The sequence below is a fragment of the Mauremys mutica genome, chromosome 6 (assembly GCF_020497125.1).
Source record: "Mauremys mutica isolate MM-2020 ecotype Southern chromosome 6, ASM2049712v1, whole genome shotgun sequence".
Classification (NCBI taxonomy): Eukaryota; Metazoa; Chordata; order Testudines; family Geoemydidae; genus Mauremys; species Mauremys mutica.
Genome location: NC_059077.1, coordinates 12591973 through 12610888, shown reverse-complemented (window position 1 = coordinate 12610888; position 18916 = coordinate 12591973). Strand labels below are relative to the sequence as shown.

General features: G+C 44.9%; 1 protein-coding gene across 1 annotated transcript in view; it reads left to right on the top strand.

Moving 5' to 3' along the window:
* LOXHD1 (lipoxygenase homology PLAT domains 1) overlaps window positions 1-18916 on the top strand; it is a 281541-nt gene that overhangs the window by 133925 nt on the left and 128700 nt on the right. Inside the window, exons 16-19 of the mRNA XM_045021840.1 lie at window positions 2389-2549; window positions 4037-4123; window positions 9430-9565; window positions 15111-15265. Of these exons, the coding sequence (XP_044877775.1) occupies window positions 2389-2549; window positions 4037-4123; window positions 9430-9565; window positions 15111-15265 (539 nt within the window). The remainder of the gene's footprint in view (window positions 1-2388; window positions 2550-4036; window positions 4124-9429; window positions 9566-15110; window positions 15266-18916) is intronic.

The following is an 18916-nucleotide window of genomic DNA, read 5'->3' as shown; positions in this document are numbered from 1 at the left end:
TTTAAGATATTGTAAAGGAATGCACCAGTTTCCTTATGTAGGGGAATTATGTGCTCCTTAGGTTGAGTCACTGGGCATGAAAGGAGTCCCTATAGCACTTTTACACAGTAGGCATGTTAGATCTAGAGTTGTTCTCTCTATAATATTAAAACCTGCTCTACTAGTGAAGCTGAATATCTCCCTCCGCAACCCCGCCCCAGTGCATCCTAAAAAAATGGAGAAGAGGAAAAATAAAAGAAGCAACCAACTATGTTATGGTCGATTTTACACAGCTTGCAAACCTTATTTTTCACTTAGGGTGGGTGGGACAGGAGTAAAAAGTCCAGTCATATTTAGTCATCTTGACCAACTGCAGAATGTGCCTCTCCAGGTAGCAAAGTTAAGCATTTGCCCCCCCTGCATTAGAGGGAGGCAGGCTGAAATGCATTTGGCTAGGCATGCCATTCCATCTAGCAGAGGGCACTATGATTCAAGACCTGTTTGGTGTCTTTGCAGCAAGAAGGGAGTTCCTGCTATTTCATCTGTATTAGAATGTACATGTAAGTAAAAGGTTTTAATTAGCAAAATAGATGCTATTTAATCAGGATGCCTCTGTGGATTCCAGTTTGTCCTGTTTAAGCAGCAGTTCCGTGTAAACTAAGTTTATCTAAATGTTATTTAATGTTATCGGCGCATTATGTCTCTCACGCAGTCCATTTAACTAAACCATTTATGACCTTTAACGGCGATATTATCAACTCTGATTGCTATTGACAGGGTAATTCCCTGGTTGCCATTGTATGCAAGATGGGCAGAGAACATTAGCCTTGAGAAATCTGTGCCCTTTAAATGCCACATTAAAGAATTGTAGAAGCTGGAGATGAGGAAAACCTATTATGTCATCCAGCCCGTCCGCTTGCCAGTGCAGAATTGTTCCCTACTGTACATTTATTGGAGTATTGTTCAAACTCATTTTAAATGTCCACAGAGACAAGTCTGCCTGCACTGCTTTTGGAAGAGTATTCCACAGACTAATAGATCTCACTGTTGAAAAGCTTTTCTTGCTAGACAACCAAAATTTTTCCTTCCTTAATTTCATTCTAGAACCCTTTGCACCAAATGATTCCTGTCTCTCTTTGGTGCTTATATCCAGAAGAATCTCTGCTCACCACTCTGCTTATGAGAACCTCCTTGTTAGCCAAACACCCAGTGTCAGTTGATGTGTAGGGAGGTTTAGACAGGAGATGAGTAGGGTAACGGCCTGAAAGCTTCAGATTTATAGAGCCACTAAGATCTGCAAAGATGTGGCAAATGCTTGGAGAACTCCTAATCTCTTCTGACAGCTCCATCCAGACTCTGTGCTTGATTCCTTCTTCTTTGACCCCTTTACTCCCTTGGCAACCAAATAATCACTGGGTTTTGCAGTCTGTTACTGTCCAATTTTTAAGTTCTTGGCTAATTTAATTTTACAAATTACACCCGGGCAATGTACAACTACAGTAAGGCATGGATCTATGCCACACCAAGTGTTGTATACTACTGTTATACCAGAGGTAACTCAACCAGTCAACACCCTTACTTTGCAGCTAATTTGTGTGCAACAATTTCATTGGTTGAGGGGACTGCACACATGATGGATTACTTGGCCCATGTACCCAACTGCCACACACACAAATCAGTGCAAATCACCCAGCACAACCAACCTCACCTAGACACATATCAAAACAATCATTCAAACCACAACACAACCAGCATACACATATAACCCCTTACCACAGCACACACCTCTTATTGGCCACCTGCATAAATCCACATAACTCTCCCAGCATACCACAACCCTCATAGAACAACACAACCTTCACACACTATAACTGCAAACTCACATAGTCCCTCACCACAGCACACATCCCTCATTTTCTACCCACACAAATCAAAACAACCCAACCAACCACACAACAGCACAACCAGCACACAAAATAACCCCACACATCACTCTGAAGCCTAAATTGTCTGTTAAGTCAGTGTGGAGTGATGGAAACAGACACAAGCATGGCTGGGAGCTCTTTTGGTCTGTTACTGTCCAGTTTTTAAGTTCTCAGCCATTTTTGGCCTTTTGCACACGTGACTTTACAAATTACACCAGTGCAACAGCACAGACTTTCAGTTGCTACTTATAGTTTAAAGGGAGTCACATGGTTAAATCTCCATGCAATGCATGGAATGTTATTCCTGTATGACTATAGATACTTGATTATGTATATGCCTAAGAGTATAAAAGGCCTGAATTTTCCTCATATAAATACCCAGCCTTCTCTTGTTCTAGTGAAGTTATAGGAATGTTTTTACCAGTGGGTTTTGATATTTTTATTTGCTGTTTTGTTTATAAAATGGTTTGAATCTTCTTTGTAGAAAATCCCTGGTCACTTTGGATCTGGACAAGTGACATTAAGAATGCAGGGACAGATGCCAGCATCTTTCTCCAGATTTACGGAGACAAGGGGAAGTCAGATGAAATGAAACTGGACAACAATTCAGACAACTTCGAATCTGGACAAACTGACAAGTTCACGGTCAGAACTTTGCATTTGTGGCAGAAGGACTTGACTGTGGTTCTCTTAGGGTGAATTTCACCTTTCTGCAGAGGGCCAGCAGCCCAAGTCCTATACACCAATTAAATCCCACTTTAAGCTTTGGACAAATATTCTGCTGATGTAAATAGGTATAATGCCATTGATTTCCGTGGAGACACAAAGATTTACACCAGCTGAGGATCTGGTCCAAGTTCTTAAAATAGGGCTTATGGCTGTTCAGGTGGTGGTAACTTGAAGTAATGATGGTATCATGTAGTACGTTCCCTCCAGAGCTCTGGGCTATATCCTCAGGTGATGTAAATTGGAACAGCTCCACTGACTCCAGTTCATTTTCTGCACCCATTTGTTCCAGTGGAGGAGACGGTCCATTATGCCTGCAGAGGGGAGGAACAAGCACAGTACCTACAGTGGGGCCAACAGCTCTTGTTAGAATCATGGGAAGAGCAGTCTATCCACGTTCCATGCAGTGCTATCCTCTTTGCGCTTGCACAAGTGTGACTGTCATGGCTATTAGTATGCTTAGGAATAGTTTATATGTACAGTGCCCCAAAGTGCTCTGGGCTCTATAAAGAACAAGTAGCAGACAAGGTTCTGTCCCAAATAGTTTATAATCTTAACCTGGCCATGTCCCCAGTCTCCTTGGACATTCTCCTCAAAGAGTGACTGGTGCTGATGTCAATATTGCCTGCAGAGTTGGGGTTAGGTAGAAGCTTCCTGTGCACGCTAGTACCCCCAATTCCTTGACATGCTTGCATTTGACTGGCCCTAAAACTTAGTTATGGGTTGTCCAGAAGAAGGTTAAAAAGCACAGTTCTGATGACCTACCCTGTTATAACAATAATTCCTCTATCTAGCCAAAGCTGTAGCTGTCTCACAGAAAGAAGTGCATATGTTTTGGAGGCTTTGTTTGGGGAACGGCTGTGGAGGATTCCAACAAGAATAATGCTGTGAGATTAAGGTGCTCCAGATATTATAGCTGACAGCCCTTATTCAGATGACTTATTCAGGGGACAGCAGATTCTCCTCAGTGCCCAACAGTGAACAGCTCAGGCCAGTGGTTGTCCCCACATTGGTTTCTATGCAGTCCTCCTCATCTGGGAAATGTTGGCTATGAAGTTGGGGCTCTAGGTGTGCAAAGCAAGGAGAACACGGTGTATGGGTGTGTGTCAGTATCCTATCTAAGGCAGAACTCCAAACTGTGGCAGCAAATTCTACTCCATGCCTGTAACTTTCATGGATTGCAGGAGTCTGACCTTACGTTATTTATCATGAAAGTAAATTCATCAAACTGTCTTTTCGGTGTAGGGAATATTACTTTTCTAACAGAATTCATTCTCAGCCCCTGTTCTTCCTCCTTTCGACCCTCATTGGAAGCTGTGGATTTCAGGAGGTTTTAAGAGCAATGTATGTGCCTTGCTGAGTTATGTAATGTGTCATTTTGGGTATGTTTGTGTTTGTTTATATAGATTGAGCTCCCTGATCTGGGCACATTTTATAAGCTCCGGATATGGCATGAGAAGAGGAGCCCTTTTGCTGGGTGGCATCTAGACAAGGTGAGATGATGGAAAGGCAGATTGCACCTGGAAAAGCCAAGTCCGCTTTCAATGGGGCAAGTCATCCTCTCTTGTCACCCAGACAAGAGACATATTACAGACAATATGCTGCGTTAATGAGCTAGCAGTTGCATTCAGTATGCAATGGTCTGATATTAGGAGTCTGAATTGGTATCTTCGTTCACAAGAGTGTGTGGTTCTGCTGTGCAACGTGAGGATCCGGATCTGGGGAGTCTGCATGGAAAGTGCACACGCTCTGCATATTCCAGAGCACAGCTCCACTGGGGGTCCCTGCACACCTTTGTCTAACCCAGCTGTGGGGGATACCAAGGGGAGAAGAGGGAGCATGGCTGGTGGATAGGCTGCTACAAAGGCCCACTGAATATTGTCCCCGGCTGAGTAGGGGTGCAGGTGCTGCAGGAGATACCATAACCTTTACACTGCAGTAGTAGCTAGAGAGTGACTCCTATTGGGGTTTCATGGGCTTTGGGAGAGGATTCCTTCTCCTCTCAGCTCCATGTCAGTTCCCCCGCCCCCCACAGTATTCAGCCCAGCCATTTGGCTGTCGGGTTGCAGGAGAACTTACCCTCAGAAATGGGAACTGTTTCCAAGTCCTTTGTTTAATCTGAGGAAGTTTTGGTGCTGTGCTCAGATCCTGATGGCGGGAGGGTAGAAAGGAGTGCCCCTCATTGCCCAGCAGTGAGCAGCTCAGCCCACTGATTGTCCCCACACTGAGTCCTATGCAGTCTTCCTCTACCTGGGGAATATTGGCCCTGATTCTGAGACCCTGGAGTAAGGTGTTCAAAGCAAGGAGAACATTGTGTATGGGTGTGTGTCAGAATCCTAAGGCAATGGATCCTAATTCCCACCAAGTCAGAGGTCCTGGATTTCACATATAATTCTTCTATCACTAGCCAGTCCGAGAACTAGAAGCTAGCCCAGTCTTTATTGCAGGGGACTAAGATTTCAGGGTGGATTTGGGTCTCCTGATGCTTCATGAAGATGACACGTTGGATAGCAAGTGTGGAAAGGAATGTGCGTAGATCAGCCCACTCTTGTAGCATTTACTGTGAAAAGTAAACCAAGTGTAGCGCCCTCTCTCCACCCGCTTACCTTCTTTAATGCCAGTCTGCTTACAGGTTTCAATGGACAGGGCTGGGTTCTTCTGGATCCCGCCACCCACTCAGCAGGGTGTATCTTCTTTATTTTTTCCTATGAATTTATTTGGTGGTGCCTCCACTCCCCTCGCTCCTTCCTGGCAGGGTCACCAACCAGCACAGCTTGGGAGGAAAACTTTAACCACAGAGTAATTCCCACTTACTTGCCAGATAGTTGGCGACTTCCAAGAAATAACACAAACATATACAATATATTCAACACAATAATTATATTAAACAGGAGACAAATATAACAGGGTAAAACACTATTTTTAGGGTCACCGATGCCCACTCTGATAAAACCTGTGACTACTTTGTTGGGGCCCTTGATGACCTATGACCACAAAATTCTTCTCTGCCGTGGTTTAGCAGTGTGGCTGACGGGGTTCAGTACAGCCCAAAGGACTCGCAAGTAGGAGAAGGAGGTAAATCCCTCCACGGGTTTAATATGCAGCAGGTTATAAAATCCCCAAACCCTCACTCCCTGGCTTGAGGACACAGTTCAGGGAGTAGGGGATCCCCAAAACAAATTCCCTGACTGACTAACTAAAAGATGGTGCCCTCCCAAACTCCATGAGTGATCCTCAGATTCAGAGATGACTCTGGACTCCTCAGTCACTGCAGAGGGGCTGAGCTCTGCTGGCAGGGATCCTCTTCAGGCAGGAGTCAGGCTGCGTCGGTCCCAGGATTTCCCCTCACCACAAAGGGGTGCAGGGCTAAAGGTGCAGGTTACACAACTGTACTAAAATCCAAACTGTAGCCTCCTAGCCCAGCGTCCAGACACACACACAGCAGGCAGCGGCCCTGGACTAGCAGCCATTGCAGAGCTGACCACGTGGTGACTGGTCTCACCAGGGAGCCGGAGGGCTAACCCAGCCTGGCTGGGAAAGTTTCCCAGCAAAACTCTACAAACTGGGAGTCAACAGTGGAGAGGGAAAAGCCCAGCTGAGGGATCTTGCTTTCAGGTCGCTAGAGGCCAGTTCTTAGGGGAACCCTGCATGCAGGCCTGGGACTCACCAGCTCCCCACACAGCCAGTCCTGCCCTTGCCCTGGCTGGCTCCAGACTGACTCAAAAATGGCTTCTCCCCTTTCCCGTTCTGTTCACGTACAGGTGAATTGCAGTAACCGGGCCTGGAGGTGACATATGCATAGATTGTCATAGTGATGTCCTTGTCTGGGAGGAAGGGGAGGCATTTTTTAGCAAGCTGGATGTGGAAAATATATATTTTTTTGTCACTGATGCTATGTGATCCTCTAGGGTATTGTGATGTGTCAAACAAGACCCCAAGGTCCCAGGTCACTTTCTGATGAATGGGGATGAAGGGGTGTATGCCTGCAATGGAAGATGAGGACAATCTCCCAGCATGTTCTTCAAAGTGTTTAATCCTTCTGACCAGCATCACTTTGGTCTTGCTGGGTTGAGTGTGAGCCTGCTACTTTTTATCCAGGAGATGATCTTTTCCAGGCTTGTGGCATCATAGTAGCAATAGGACTAGAATGCAGATGGTGCCTCCTTCCCCTGTGCCATGTGGCCTGGGGAAAAACTGCAGAGAGCCGCCAACCAGAGATTCCAGCTGGAACGGGCAGAAACAGCCAAAGCAGGGACCTCTGGACCTTAGACATTCAGAGCAGTTTCTACAGTTTTAACTGGACAGTCTCCTCCCTGTGCTGATTGGCTGGTTGTTCCAACCCTCCCCCTCACAGTCCCTTGACCTCAGCTCCAGTCCACATCTGTCCCTCTGACCCTCTCCTCCACCCCATTCCCTTTGCCCCCTTCCTTTCCTTTTCTTTTCTTTCTGTTTAGCGGATCATTATGTTGATTATTATTATTTAGTTATTTATTTGTATTGCCGTAGCACCTACAAGCCCCACTCACGGAGCAGGACCCCATTGCGCCAGGCGCTGTACAAACACAGAACACAAAAACAGAGCTTACAGTTTAAGTCTGAATAAAAGAAGTGAGACAATCACCGGGCGGTGCTCCGAGTCTTCGGCGGCACTTCGGCGGCGGGTCCTTCACTCGCCCCAGGTCTTCGGCGGCGCTGAAGGACCCGCCACCGAAGTGCCGCCGAAGACCCAGAGCAAGCAAAGGACCCGCCGCCGAAGTGCCGCCGAAGACCCGAAGTGCCCTCAGGTGAGTAAAAATTAAAAAGGCGCCTCTAGCCAGGGAAGGGATTCTCACTGGGTGCGGGGCCCTCTGAGGCGCGGGGCCCGATTCGGGGGAATTGGTGGAATAGGCCTAAAGCCGGCCCTGCTCCCAAGTGCGGGGAGGGGAGGAAGTTCTGGAGAAGGCACAAAGGTGCTTGTTTGACAATGTAACAAATGGGCGATGGAGGCTGGCGTCATGGGCTGATTGGAGGCAGGAGTCAAACTTTCGATACTGGATGAGAGATGATAGGTAGGGTGGGGCCAGGTCATAAAAGGCACCTAATGTGAAAACAAGTAGCTTATGTTTGGTGATAGAGAAGGGGGAGTCAGTGGAGGGATGCCAAGAGCGGGGTGACAATGTCAAAGTGAGGGGCTAGGAAAATGATCTTTGCAGCAACATTCTGAATGGATATGAACATGGCAAGATTACATTTGTCCAGGCCAGAGAAAGGGCTGTTGCAGTAATCATGCCACAAGATGATGAGAGATATACCAATCTCCTAGAACTGGAAGGGACCTTGAAAGGTCATTCAGTCCAGCCCCCTGCCTTCACTAACAGGACCAATTTTTGCCCCAGATCCCTAAGTGGCCTCCTCAAGGATTGAACTCACAACCCTGGGTTTAGCAGGCCAATGCTCAAACCACTGAACTATCCCTCCCTCCATGAGCCTGCACAAGAATTTTAGCTGTTGTGGAAGGACAGGAAAGGCTGTATTTTAGCAATGTTATGCTGAAAGAATCAGCAAGATTTAGACGTAGCCTGGATATGAGGACTTAATGAGAGGTCCTACTTGAAGATGACACCCAGGTTACAGGCATGAATGGCAGGCAGAATGGTGGAGTTATCTGTGGTGATTGAGAAAGGAGATAGCAGGGAGGGCTTGGGAGGGAAGATGAAGAGCGCGGAGATGATGGGAGCCATGTTTTTGCTATGTTTTCCCGCCATCACATTGTTCACGCTGCTTATGTTTTATATTCTTACCCTCACTCTGTGTCTTCTTGTCTATTGATATTGTAAGATCTTCAGGACAGAGACCGTCTACTATTCTGTGTTTGTACAGCACCTAGCACAATGGGGCCTCGTTCTTGGTTGGCCTTTAGGCACTATGTAATAAACACAATTAAGTCATGTGGGTTGCACATTTGTCAGTGAAACCATGTAGAAAATGCTGAGGACAGCAGGTCACAACATTTCTTATTCCATGAGGCTGCTAGGCTGAGAGGCCTTCACACTGGAAGATGGGCTGGACTAACGGAGGGGGAGAAAAGCTACTCAGGGAAAATGGGATTTTTTTCCTTCTAAATTCAGAGTGTCAGTTGTACTTTTAATAATTACCCTCATTATTTCTTAGTAAAGATGAGCCCAAGCTGCAAAGTTCAGATGGCTTTTTCCATGTTGGCCCTTCAGCACTGGACATCATTTTGATCACCAAGCCACCACCCTCTCTCCATTCATATCTCTCCTACAGACTCACTTCTTCCTGATACACAATCCAACAACATAGTTACATTTAAACAAAAATCCTAGTCATTCCACCCAGGGTATCCTGCCTGTTCTGCGTCTTTCTGTTTTGAACTTGCGGTCTCCTCCGGGCATGGATTATCTGTATGTTATCTCTGTGTTGTCTGTATAGTGCTGGGCATAGTGTGAGCACAAAAGAAATTCTGAATAATAATGAGCTTGATCAAAACTTTTTTCTAATTTTTTTTGGGGGGGAGGGCAGATGTGATTGAATCAACGGCTTTGCCTTCAGGGGGGTGGAGTAGGAAAGGAATGAAAAGGAATCAGATTTGACAGACCTTAGTCTGTTCAATGTCCTAATTCTGGAAGGTGCTCATATACCCCAGTGATGAGCATAGTATGCGAACCTGAATGGGTTCTCTAATTATTAATACTAATTCCTTCGTCGCTCTGCCCTTCCTCCCTGGCAGAGCTCATTGGGAGCTTGTCATTTTTGTCTTTAAGCCTGCGAACTCATGTGGTGTTTCGGTTTAATTAAGATAACTCTGCTGAAAACACTGACAAAAGAGAAATATACGTTCAACTGTGGCCGTTGGCTGGATGTAAATGAAGACGACAATGAGATCATCAGGGAGCTCCCTGCAGAGGGACCTCTAGTGACTGAAGTCATGCCAGGTAAGAATCAAGGACTCCTTATAGAGGCTTGTTTAGTGACTGAATAGAAATAAATCCTCTTTGTTTCAGTGATGCACAGATAGACCTGTGCAATTCAATTAGCCTCTTTTTTTGGCACTGATTTTCCTACAGGGTTTTATTTTTGCACCATTAACTGCACAAAGTGTTTGGATTTGTAGGCTCTGTTTTGAGCCGACTTAACAATGGAGATGGGAAAGATCAGGCCAGAACACAGTTGTTCCTTAAAGTGTATTTTCTATCTACTTATGCAATTTCCAGTCCATTTTTAAATGGAAAGTACAAGATTTGAATGTGTGTGTATATAAAAATATTTAAATGCTTCACTGAAATGAGGTCTAAAAAGTTTTGTAAAGATATATACACCAAAAGAGTATACACTATATTTTATATATACACACACACAAGGAAATGGGCACCTTTCGTTACATGCAAGTGCTCAAATATATGTTTATCACCTGTAGCTTTAATTAAGGAGCTTAACAGGACTCCATTTATTCAAGAAGAATTCCATCCTATTGCTTTTAGAACTGAATCACTGAGTACAACCTCTCAACTGTATTTCATAAGCATTAAACTTACTTAATAGAGACTTTCGGGGTGGGGGTGGGGAGGATACTGCACATCTACTTGCTGTGGGGTTTCCTGCACCTTCTTGCACCTCTGTAGCATCTGGTGCTGGTCAGTGTTGGAGACAGGACACTGGACTAGCTGGACCATTGCATGAGTCTGATCTCGTATGGAAATTCTTGAGAACTCAGTGATCTGTAAGCAGCTGAGTGCTCCTCTAATGATGAAGAATAATTGTAATTGCAAATGTTATTAAAATGTCATGCTGGGTTTTGAAATTTATTTTTAATCAGCTATGAAGAGGAGGCCTGAGTTAAAAAAGCTTATTTGTTAGGGAGCACCCTGGTGATGCTGTTTTAGTTCTACTGTTCACCCAAATTTCAGGCTTGAGCATTTAATGTGCCTAAACTTGCATTTAGGTGTCTAAGGGCTACATTATGGAAGACTGTACTCAGAGTAGTTATCAATGGTTCACTGTCAAACTGGGAGGATGGATCTAGTGGGGTCCTGATAGGATTTAGTCCTGGGTCTGGTACTATACAATATTTTCATTAATGACTTGGATAACAGAGTGACGTGTATGCTTATAATATTGGTGGGTGACACCAAGCTGGGAGGGGTTGCAAGTGCTTTGGAGGATTCAAAATGATCTTGATAAGTTGGAGAACTGGTCTGAAATCAATAAGATGAAATGCTTTTAAATGAAAAATACTACACTGAGGAAGGAAAAATCCAATGCGTAAATATAAAATGGTGAATAACTGGCTAGGCAGCGGTACAGCAGATGAGAATCTGGGGTGTTATAGAGGATCACAAATTCAATATGCGTCAACAGCATGATGCTGCTGTGGAAAAGGCAAATGTCATTCTGGATTTATTAACAGGAATTTCACATATAAGACAGGGGAGGTGATTGTTCCACTCTACTCAGCACTGGTGAGGCCTCAGCTGGAGTACTCTGCCCAATTGCGGGCACCACACTTTAAGAAAGATGTGAACAAGCCAGAGAGAGTCGAAAGGAGCACAACAAAAATTGAAAGAGGATTAGAAAACATGGAAGGTTGAAAGAATCCGGCATATTTAGAGAAGAGAAGGCTGAAGGGAGATTTGATATGATTTCAAATATGTAGAAGATTGTTATAAATGGGATCGTGATCAATTGTGCTCCATATCCATTGAGGGTAGGACAAGAAGTAATCAGCTCAGTTTGCAGCAAGGGAGATTTAGGTTGGATATTGGGGGGAGGGCTTTTAAACTCTAAGGATAGTTAAGCATTGGAACAAGTCTCTTAGGTTGGGTGCAGAATCCCTGTTATTGGAACAGGATTAGACAAACACTTGTCAGAAATACTTAAACATACTTAATCCTGCCTCACCCCTAGAGGATGGACTGCATGACATCTTGAGTTCCCTTCCAGCCCTACATTTCTCTGTTTCTGTGATAAAATGCTTTGAGGTCCTCAGCTGCAAGACACTACTGGGTGAAAATTATTATTGCTGCTTTTTTAGGGCTTGGGAAGAATGTAGAAGTTATATGTATTAGCGTTAGGAATGTTATACATATATCTGTGGGCTTGGTGGTTATTGTATTTGCTGGTTAATGGGTAACAAATTGTTAAATCAACCTTAGTTAGCTTTGCAGGAACCAAAACTCAGTGGCTGGAGACAGCCCCAGTAGCCTGTACTGTGATAATGCCTTTGAGGTTTATCTCCACTAATGTGAAATCATCATCTGTCTGGTTTCACGGGGTAGGGGCAGGGAGAGATACCAGTTTACGGGGATTTTGGTCAGGAACTCTCAAACAAAGAGCTAGAAAGCGGGTAAAAAGCTGATCCTCTGAGGAGACAGGGAGACATGTGGTCTACAGAAAATCAGGCTGCAACTTGGTTTTCAGGAAAACGGGTGGGGGTTGTGATGATGCGGTTCTGGTGGGGACCCAGTTGAGAGTGCCAATTCAGGACAAATCGCTTAAAACAAGGCAGTTACGGCCCAAGGCTGGGTTTTTTCCACCTCTAAGGCAAACCAAACCAGCCAGACAAAGAGGACTTTGGTCTCGCCCCACTGGCTAACCACAAGTCACACAAGCAATTCCCTTCGACACTCCAGTTTCCCAGTATCACCACCAGTGCCACTCGTCCTGGGGATGAATGGTTATGAAAACCAACACCCCAATAAAGGAAAAAGGTTCTCTCAATCCCAAAGAATCAAGCCGCAGACCCAGGTCAATATACAAATCAGATCTTACCCACAAATCACGCTGTTGCCAATCCTTTAGAATCTAAAATCTAAAGGTTTATTTATAAAAGGAAAAAGATAGAGATGAGAGCTAGAATTGGTTAAATGGAATCAATTACATACAGTAATGGCAAAGTTCTTAGTTCAGGCTTGTAGCAGTGATGGAGTAAACTGCAGGTTCAAATCAAGTCTCTGGAGTACATCCCCACCTGGGATGGGTCATTCAGTCCTCTGTTCAGATCTTCAGTTTGTAGCAAAGTCCCTCCAGAGGTAAGAAGCAGGATTGAAGACCAGATGGAGATGAGGCATCAGCCTTTTATAGTCTTTTCCAGGTGTAAGAACACCTCTTTGTTCTTACTGTGGAAAATTACAGTAAAATGGAGTCTGCAGTCACATGGGCAAGTCCCTGCATACTTTGCTGAGTTACAAGGCGTATCTGCCTTGGAAAGTGCCGCCCCAAGCACATGCTTGGACACTGGTGCCTAGAGCCGGCCCTGTGCTCTGCTATAGTTATGGTTAAAACCTTCTTTCTGTTTAAAGCTCAACTGTTCTAAGTGCTCTAAAATCCATATGGTTAATCAGATTACTTTGAAATTTGGTGTGGTCAGTGAGCTATATTTGGGGCCATTTGACTAAGAGGTTCCTGAGATTCAGCCCCCAGAAAAAAACAGCTTGTCTTAAAGTTGACACATTCTGGCAACTTTTTGTTGTTGTTGTTCATAGAGAAGGGTCAAATCAGGGCTCAGCTAATCGTGCCAGGATTTCAGACACAGGAGGGTGACCACAACAGAGTGCATAGCGCCAACAGTCTCTTTGGGGGAAATAAAATCAAAATGTTATTTCAAAAGAGTTTACTTTTCCATTTAGGCACGCTAAGGGCAGGGGCGGCTCCAGGCCCCAGCATGCCAAGCGTGTGCTTGGGGCGGCATGCTGCGGGGGGAGCTCTGCCGGTCCCCGGGAGGGCGGCAGGCGGCTCCGGCGGACCTCCCGCAGGCGTGCCTGCGGAGGGTCCGCTGGTCCCACGGCTTCGGTGGAGCATCCGCAGGCACGTCTGCAGGAGGTCCACCGGAGCCGCGGGACCGGCGACCGGCAGAGCGCCCCCCGCGGCGTGCCGCCGTGCTTGGGGCGGCGAAATGGCTAGAGCCGCCCCTGTCTAAGGGTATGTCTACACTACCCACCGGATTGGCGGGCAGCGGGGGTCGATTTATTGTGTCTAGTCTAGACACGATAAATCGATCCCCGAGTGTTCTCCCATCGACTCCTGTACTCCACCGCCATGAGAGGCAAAGGGGGAGTCAACGGCGGAGCGGTAGCAGTCGATTCACCGCGGTGAAGACACCACGGTAAGTCGATCTAAGTACATCGACTTCAGCTACGTTATTCATGTAGCTGAAGTTGTATAACTTAGATTGATTCCCGCCCCCCCACCCCCAGTGTAGACCAGGCCTAGGTCTCATGGGCTTATTCATATGCCTAGTGGATTACACCGAGTTTGTGCAGAGGGAGAGGCTAACTATCTAGAAAGACACATTTACATCACAATACCTGGGTGACTCTGAGAGTATATTGCAGTCATTGAATTTAAGCTATGCCTTATGTGCTCTGAGTTCAAATCCAGCCCAAGGCAGAAATCTGAAGTAAAAGAAACAGCATGTTGCTCCAATCTTCCCCAATCAAAAGGGGCATTTGTTTTGGGGACATGTTATCTGAATACAGCAGAATAATCAAATGGTGCTGAAACTATTTTTGGAAAAAGAAAATAAACTAAGCAAGCAAATGCTGGTTTAGAAGGGAAGGTGGTGAGGGGTAGAAAAGTAAGTGGGAATGGGGGAGCTGGGTTGGGGGATCAGGTTGATGGGGGAGGGGATGGGGACTGGGGCAGTGGGAGGAGGCGGTGGGACACTGGGAAGGCGGACATGAGGGTGAGTGATAAAGTGAATTGGGCAGAATAGGGACTGGTGTGCTTGTCAGCCCCACATTCCCCTCCCAAGTGTGTGCCAGGATCTGGGGCCCCCGAGCCTATCTACACAGGTATAACCCCATTTCTTGCTCCCATCATGTGAGCCATGTTCTAGAGGGGGCTTGTCTATCTAAGGAGTTTGAGTCCCCTTTCCTTATTTCCCCATGTGATCTGGGATATGGGAGTCCCTGTCCCTGGAGGAGTCTGAGTCCCTCACCCGACCCTATGTGAGTCAATATGTGAGTCAGGATTGGCATTTCCCAGCCAATGGGAGCTGCGAAGCCAGCGCTTGAGGTGGAGGCAGTTATGCATAGAAGCCGGAGGGTGGACATGCAGCTGCTTCTGAGAGCCGCGCGGAGCCTCGGCAGGCAGGGAGCCTGCCTTAGCCTTGCTGCACCACCAACCATACTTATAACTGTGGTGCTGACCGGAGCTGCCAGGGTCCCTTTTCAACCAGGCAGTCCGGTCAAAAACCAGACACCTGGCAACACTACATACAGCCCCAGTAAAAACAGAAAAACAAACACCCCTCCCTAGCATTTCATTAAGTTCACAGCCTCTAGCAACTTTGAAGTTTGAAACCCACCCTGGACAGAAATTTGAGAATGATCTGTAAACATCTGGGGAAATCTGCCTCTGTCGAAAGAACAGGAGTACTTGTGGCACCTTAGAGACTAACAGATCATCTCCTGGAAAATGAAATAAATTTCAATTGCAATACATTGCATTCTGAAGTTGCTTTATTAATTTGTGTCTTCCCAGTGATAAAGTACCGGGTGACCGTTTGCACCGGGTCAGTAAGCGGAAGCGGGACAGATGCCAATGTCTTTGTCAATCTCATTGGGGACCAGGGAGATACGGGGGAACGTATCCTCTTCAACAGCATAAACACCATGAATAAATTTGAGAAAGGCAGTGTAAGTTGGTACCGTGGCCCCTTCAGCCTGTCTGAGCATGCTGCTTAAAATGTGCAATGGTTGACAACTAGCTGAGCTCCTTTGGGAATGGGGTTGGGGGAATGTAGTTCCTAGGACTGTTTAAAACATTGTCGATATCACCTTGAATCACAGGAGCTACATGTTGCACTGAGGCATAGGAGCCGCTGCAACCTCAGGAAATTCAGCTGCAAGCTTGGCACTGATACTCCTTGGGACAATGGGGGTCAGTGAAAATCATGTGCATGGAAGAGGTGTCCTGATAGGTTTTGAGTGGAGAGGGTTAGGTGAGGAGGATGGCGAGAAGGAGGAGTGCCCTTTGCTTGACAATGTCTGGATGTGCATTGTCTGACCACCCCAGGAGAAAGACAGGAGGCAATGGATGTACCTGGTAACCAATTGTACAGTGCAGGTCATCATCCTTTCCTTAATCATTTCCACATGATCCCCAACTAAGTCCCAGCTATCCTGCTGCTGGGACCCTGCTGCCCTCCTCTCATAAGAGGGGTAAAGGCGCTATAAAAGGAGGGTGGGTCCAGCTCCCCACTGTATGAGACACAGGAACCCCAATCCCCTCTTACTCAGCTCCCTTAAGGGACACTTTCCATCATATTATTTTCGAATCCATTTTATCCAATAACCATGGTCCCTTCCATATTGAGTACCTGCCCTGGACATCCACCACAACTTTTACATACTCAGTGGCGTTAGTTGCATGCCCCTGCTCCACCTCACGTGGTCTTGGACCTGCTGTGGGGAAGGTGAGAAAACCCACCCTGCCTTGGCCAATCTGGCAGTGAGGAAAAAATTCCTTCCCGCCGCCCCAACGAAAAGGGCAACTAGTGTAATGCCTGCAGTGGGTCAAGAGACAGACTGGTCCTTTTGCTATGTGAGCCTGATGCAGGTAAAAAAGGCCTCCCCGGACTGCATGGGACATAAATACCCCTGGGCTCCACTCTTCTGGTCAGCAGGAAGGGCAGAGCAGTTACCTTCTTCTGACCTGGCCCCAACTGCTTTCTACTCTTCCTGTCCATCCCTGTAACCTTTTCCCTACCTCCTCACCCATTATAGGGGAGTCCTTAAAGGGGCAATGCCCCTTGTCTTTCAGCTAGCTGGACAAAGACCCCCCACATACCCACCCACATGGAAGACTGCAGTGAGCACATTCATAGCATCCTGTAAGGAAGCGACTCTCGTTTTGGTCTCTAGGCTGAACATTGACTGTTGTGATGATTTCCTGGAGAGGAAGAACTCTAGGAAACTCATCAGACCTCCAAGAATGAAAGTCAGACTTCCCCCATGATCTGATGTTGGGGAGAGCAGGCTATTTGGGCAGGGGAGGGAAGAGCAGAATGTTGAAGGTAAAAATCAGAAATTCATTATAAGACCAGAAGGGACCATTTGTGAGAATCTAGTCTGTCCTCCTGGGTAACACAGGCCATAGAACTTCCCTGAATAAATTACTGTTTGACATAGAGCAGATCTTTTAGAAAAATATCCCATCTTGGTTTAAAAATTGCCCGTGATGGAGAATCCAACACAACTTTTGGTAAGTTGTTCCAATGGTTCATTACCTTTCCTGTTAACATTTGCAGCTTATTTCTTCAATAAAATGTTTCCTCTGTATGTTTTATTCTGATTTCCACTCCACTCGCACTGCCACACCAAATTTTCATGTCTTATTCATGCAGTTATTTTCTTGTCAGAATATCATGTGTTTTTCTGTCCTCCCTGGAGGAGCGTGAAATGGCCAGGGATGGAGACTGTGCACTGATTCTGTGCAAAGCATGGAATAATAGAAAGACTCAAAAGTAGCTAAGGCCAATACATCATTAACTAGCAAATAATGCACTGATCTGTTCCATGCGGTCAACCTACTTAATATGCATTCAATTGTGCCTGACACTTTGGATTTCTGGTTTTCAGTTTAAGCTGTTAAAAGCCAGGCATACATCTCTAAGGGAAGAATTTGAGAATCTGATCACAGAATCACTCAAATTCACCATTTGTGTGTGGAATTTTTTTAAAAGTCATTTTTAATTAAATTTTAAGTGGCAAGAAAATGTAAATAGGAAAGATGAGATTTTCAAAATTGGCCATTTAAATTGTGACTGCAAAATATACATTCACAGATGGGACCTGATTTTACATTTCTAGAGCTTCCAAACTCCCACTGAAATTCTTAGACGTCATAGGGCGTTTTAGGGGCTCACCGGATGCAGAAGTGAGCCCTTATTGTGTCTACCAAACCTGTATTTGTGCACACAGTTGGCATTTGCATGGCAGGATGCATAGCTGTGCTTGAAAACTGTGTATGCAATTGCATATTTACTCATGCAAATGTGCATTTTGCAAGTGTAATATATGCACATACATATTTTTTCAGACCCTATTTATAGGCCCAGTTTTGAAAAGTAGGCCCAAAATGTAAGAAGAACTTTAAAAATATGGGATGATTTATTCCAGTCTACAATGTAACAATTTTTTAAACTGGAGGAAAAGTTACCTCTTACCAAATGATAGCAAAGCAAGTCTCATTTTTCTGTTAGTTGGAAGCCTGTTTCTGTGATGTTCCAAAATCATCATCATCTTAGTTCATTTCAGCCAGAAACATATTTTAAAAACAGATAATAACTAGTTTCTGACTTATAAAAATGATTTGTATGGCAATTTGCATGAAATAAGCAGTGGATAAATAGCAAAAATAAATTTTTGAAATCCTGCTCACGCTGTAATAGCAGCCAGACTATATAAACTAATCTGGGATGTATTAAAGAATAATTGTTCTTTTGGCAGAGTGAACTGAAAGCTGGTGAGTGAAACAGAAATATCTACAGGGCTTAACTCTGACCAAACAGAACTTGTCCATTCAAAAAAATGCACTAGTTTAAATAAATATAATCAATTGATCAATTAAAAATTAAAAATAAATAAAAACAAATAAAAATAAAAGAGTGTAAACCTCTACTCTATATGCATTTAAACCAGTTTAACCCTAGCTTATATTAGTTTAGCTCAAGTGGGTAGTTTACTGATGCAAGCTAAACTGATGTAAGCAAGGGTTAAACCAATTTAGTTCGTATAAATTAGCAGGTTGCACTGGTATAATTTCATTGACTTAATTTATACCAGAGTATGGTAAGTGCTCATTTATTTACACCAGTGTATGGTAAGTGAGCTCAGAATCAGGTCCAGTATAGCTAACTTCATTAAGTTAGGTCAAACCTGCTAGGTTTTGCTCAGTGAATAGATATTTGTGAGTCTGATCCTGTGACCCTTTATTATGTACATAATTTTTGCTTACACAAGCACACCCATTATTTTTAACACTTAAAAGTTCAGCAGTATGTTTTTGCTGCCTTTTTTTGAAAGGACAGTTTTGCTGAAATCTTTTAAAACATATTTTGAAAGTAGTGGCTGATATTTTTGTAATAATCTTTCTTGGCTGGGAAAATTTGTCACCCTCCTAACCCTCTATCTGGGCATTAATGAAGACAGGCCACCACCAGCAGCAAATTTGTGCTTTCTATGGACAGAAGAGACAAATGCACCACAGCACTATGTTCCCTCCAATTTTCTCCTGCCTAACAAGGCATTAAAGCAAGGGGCACTTATAATTGCATCAGGAGCATG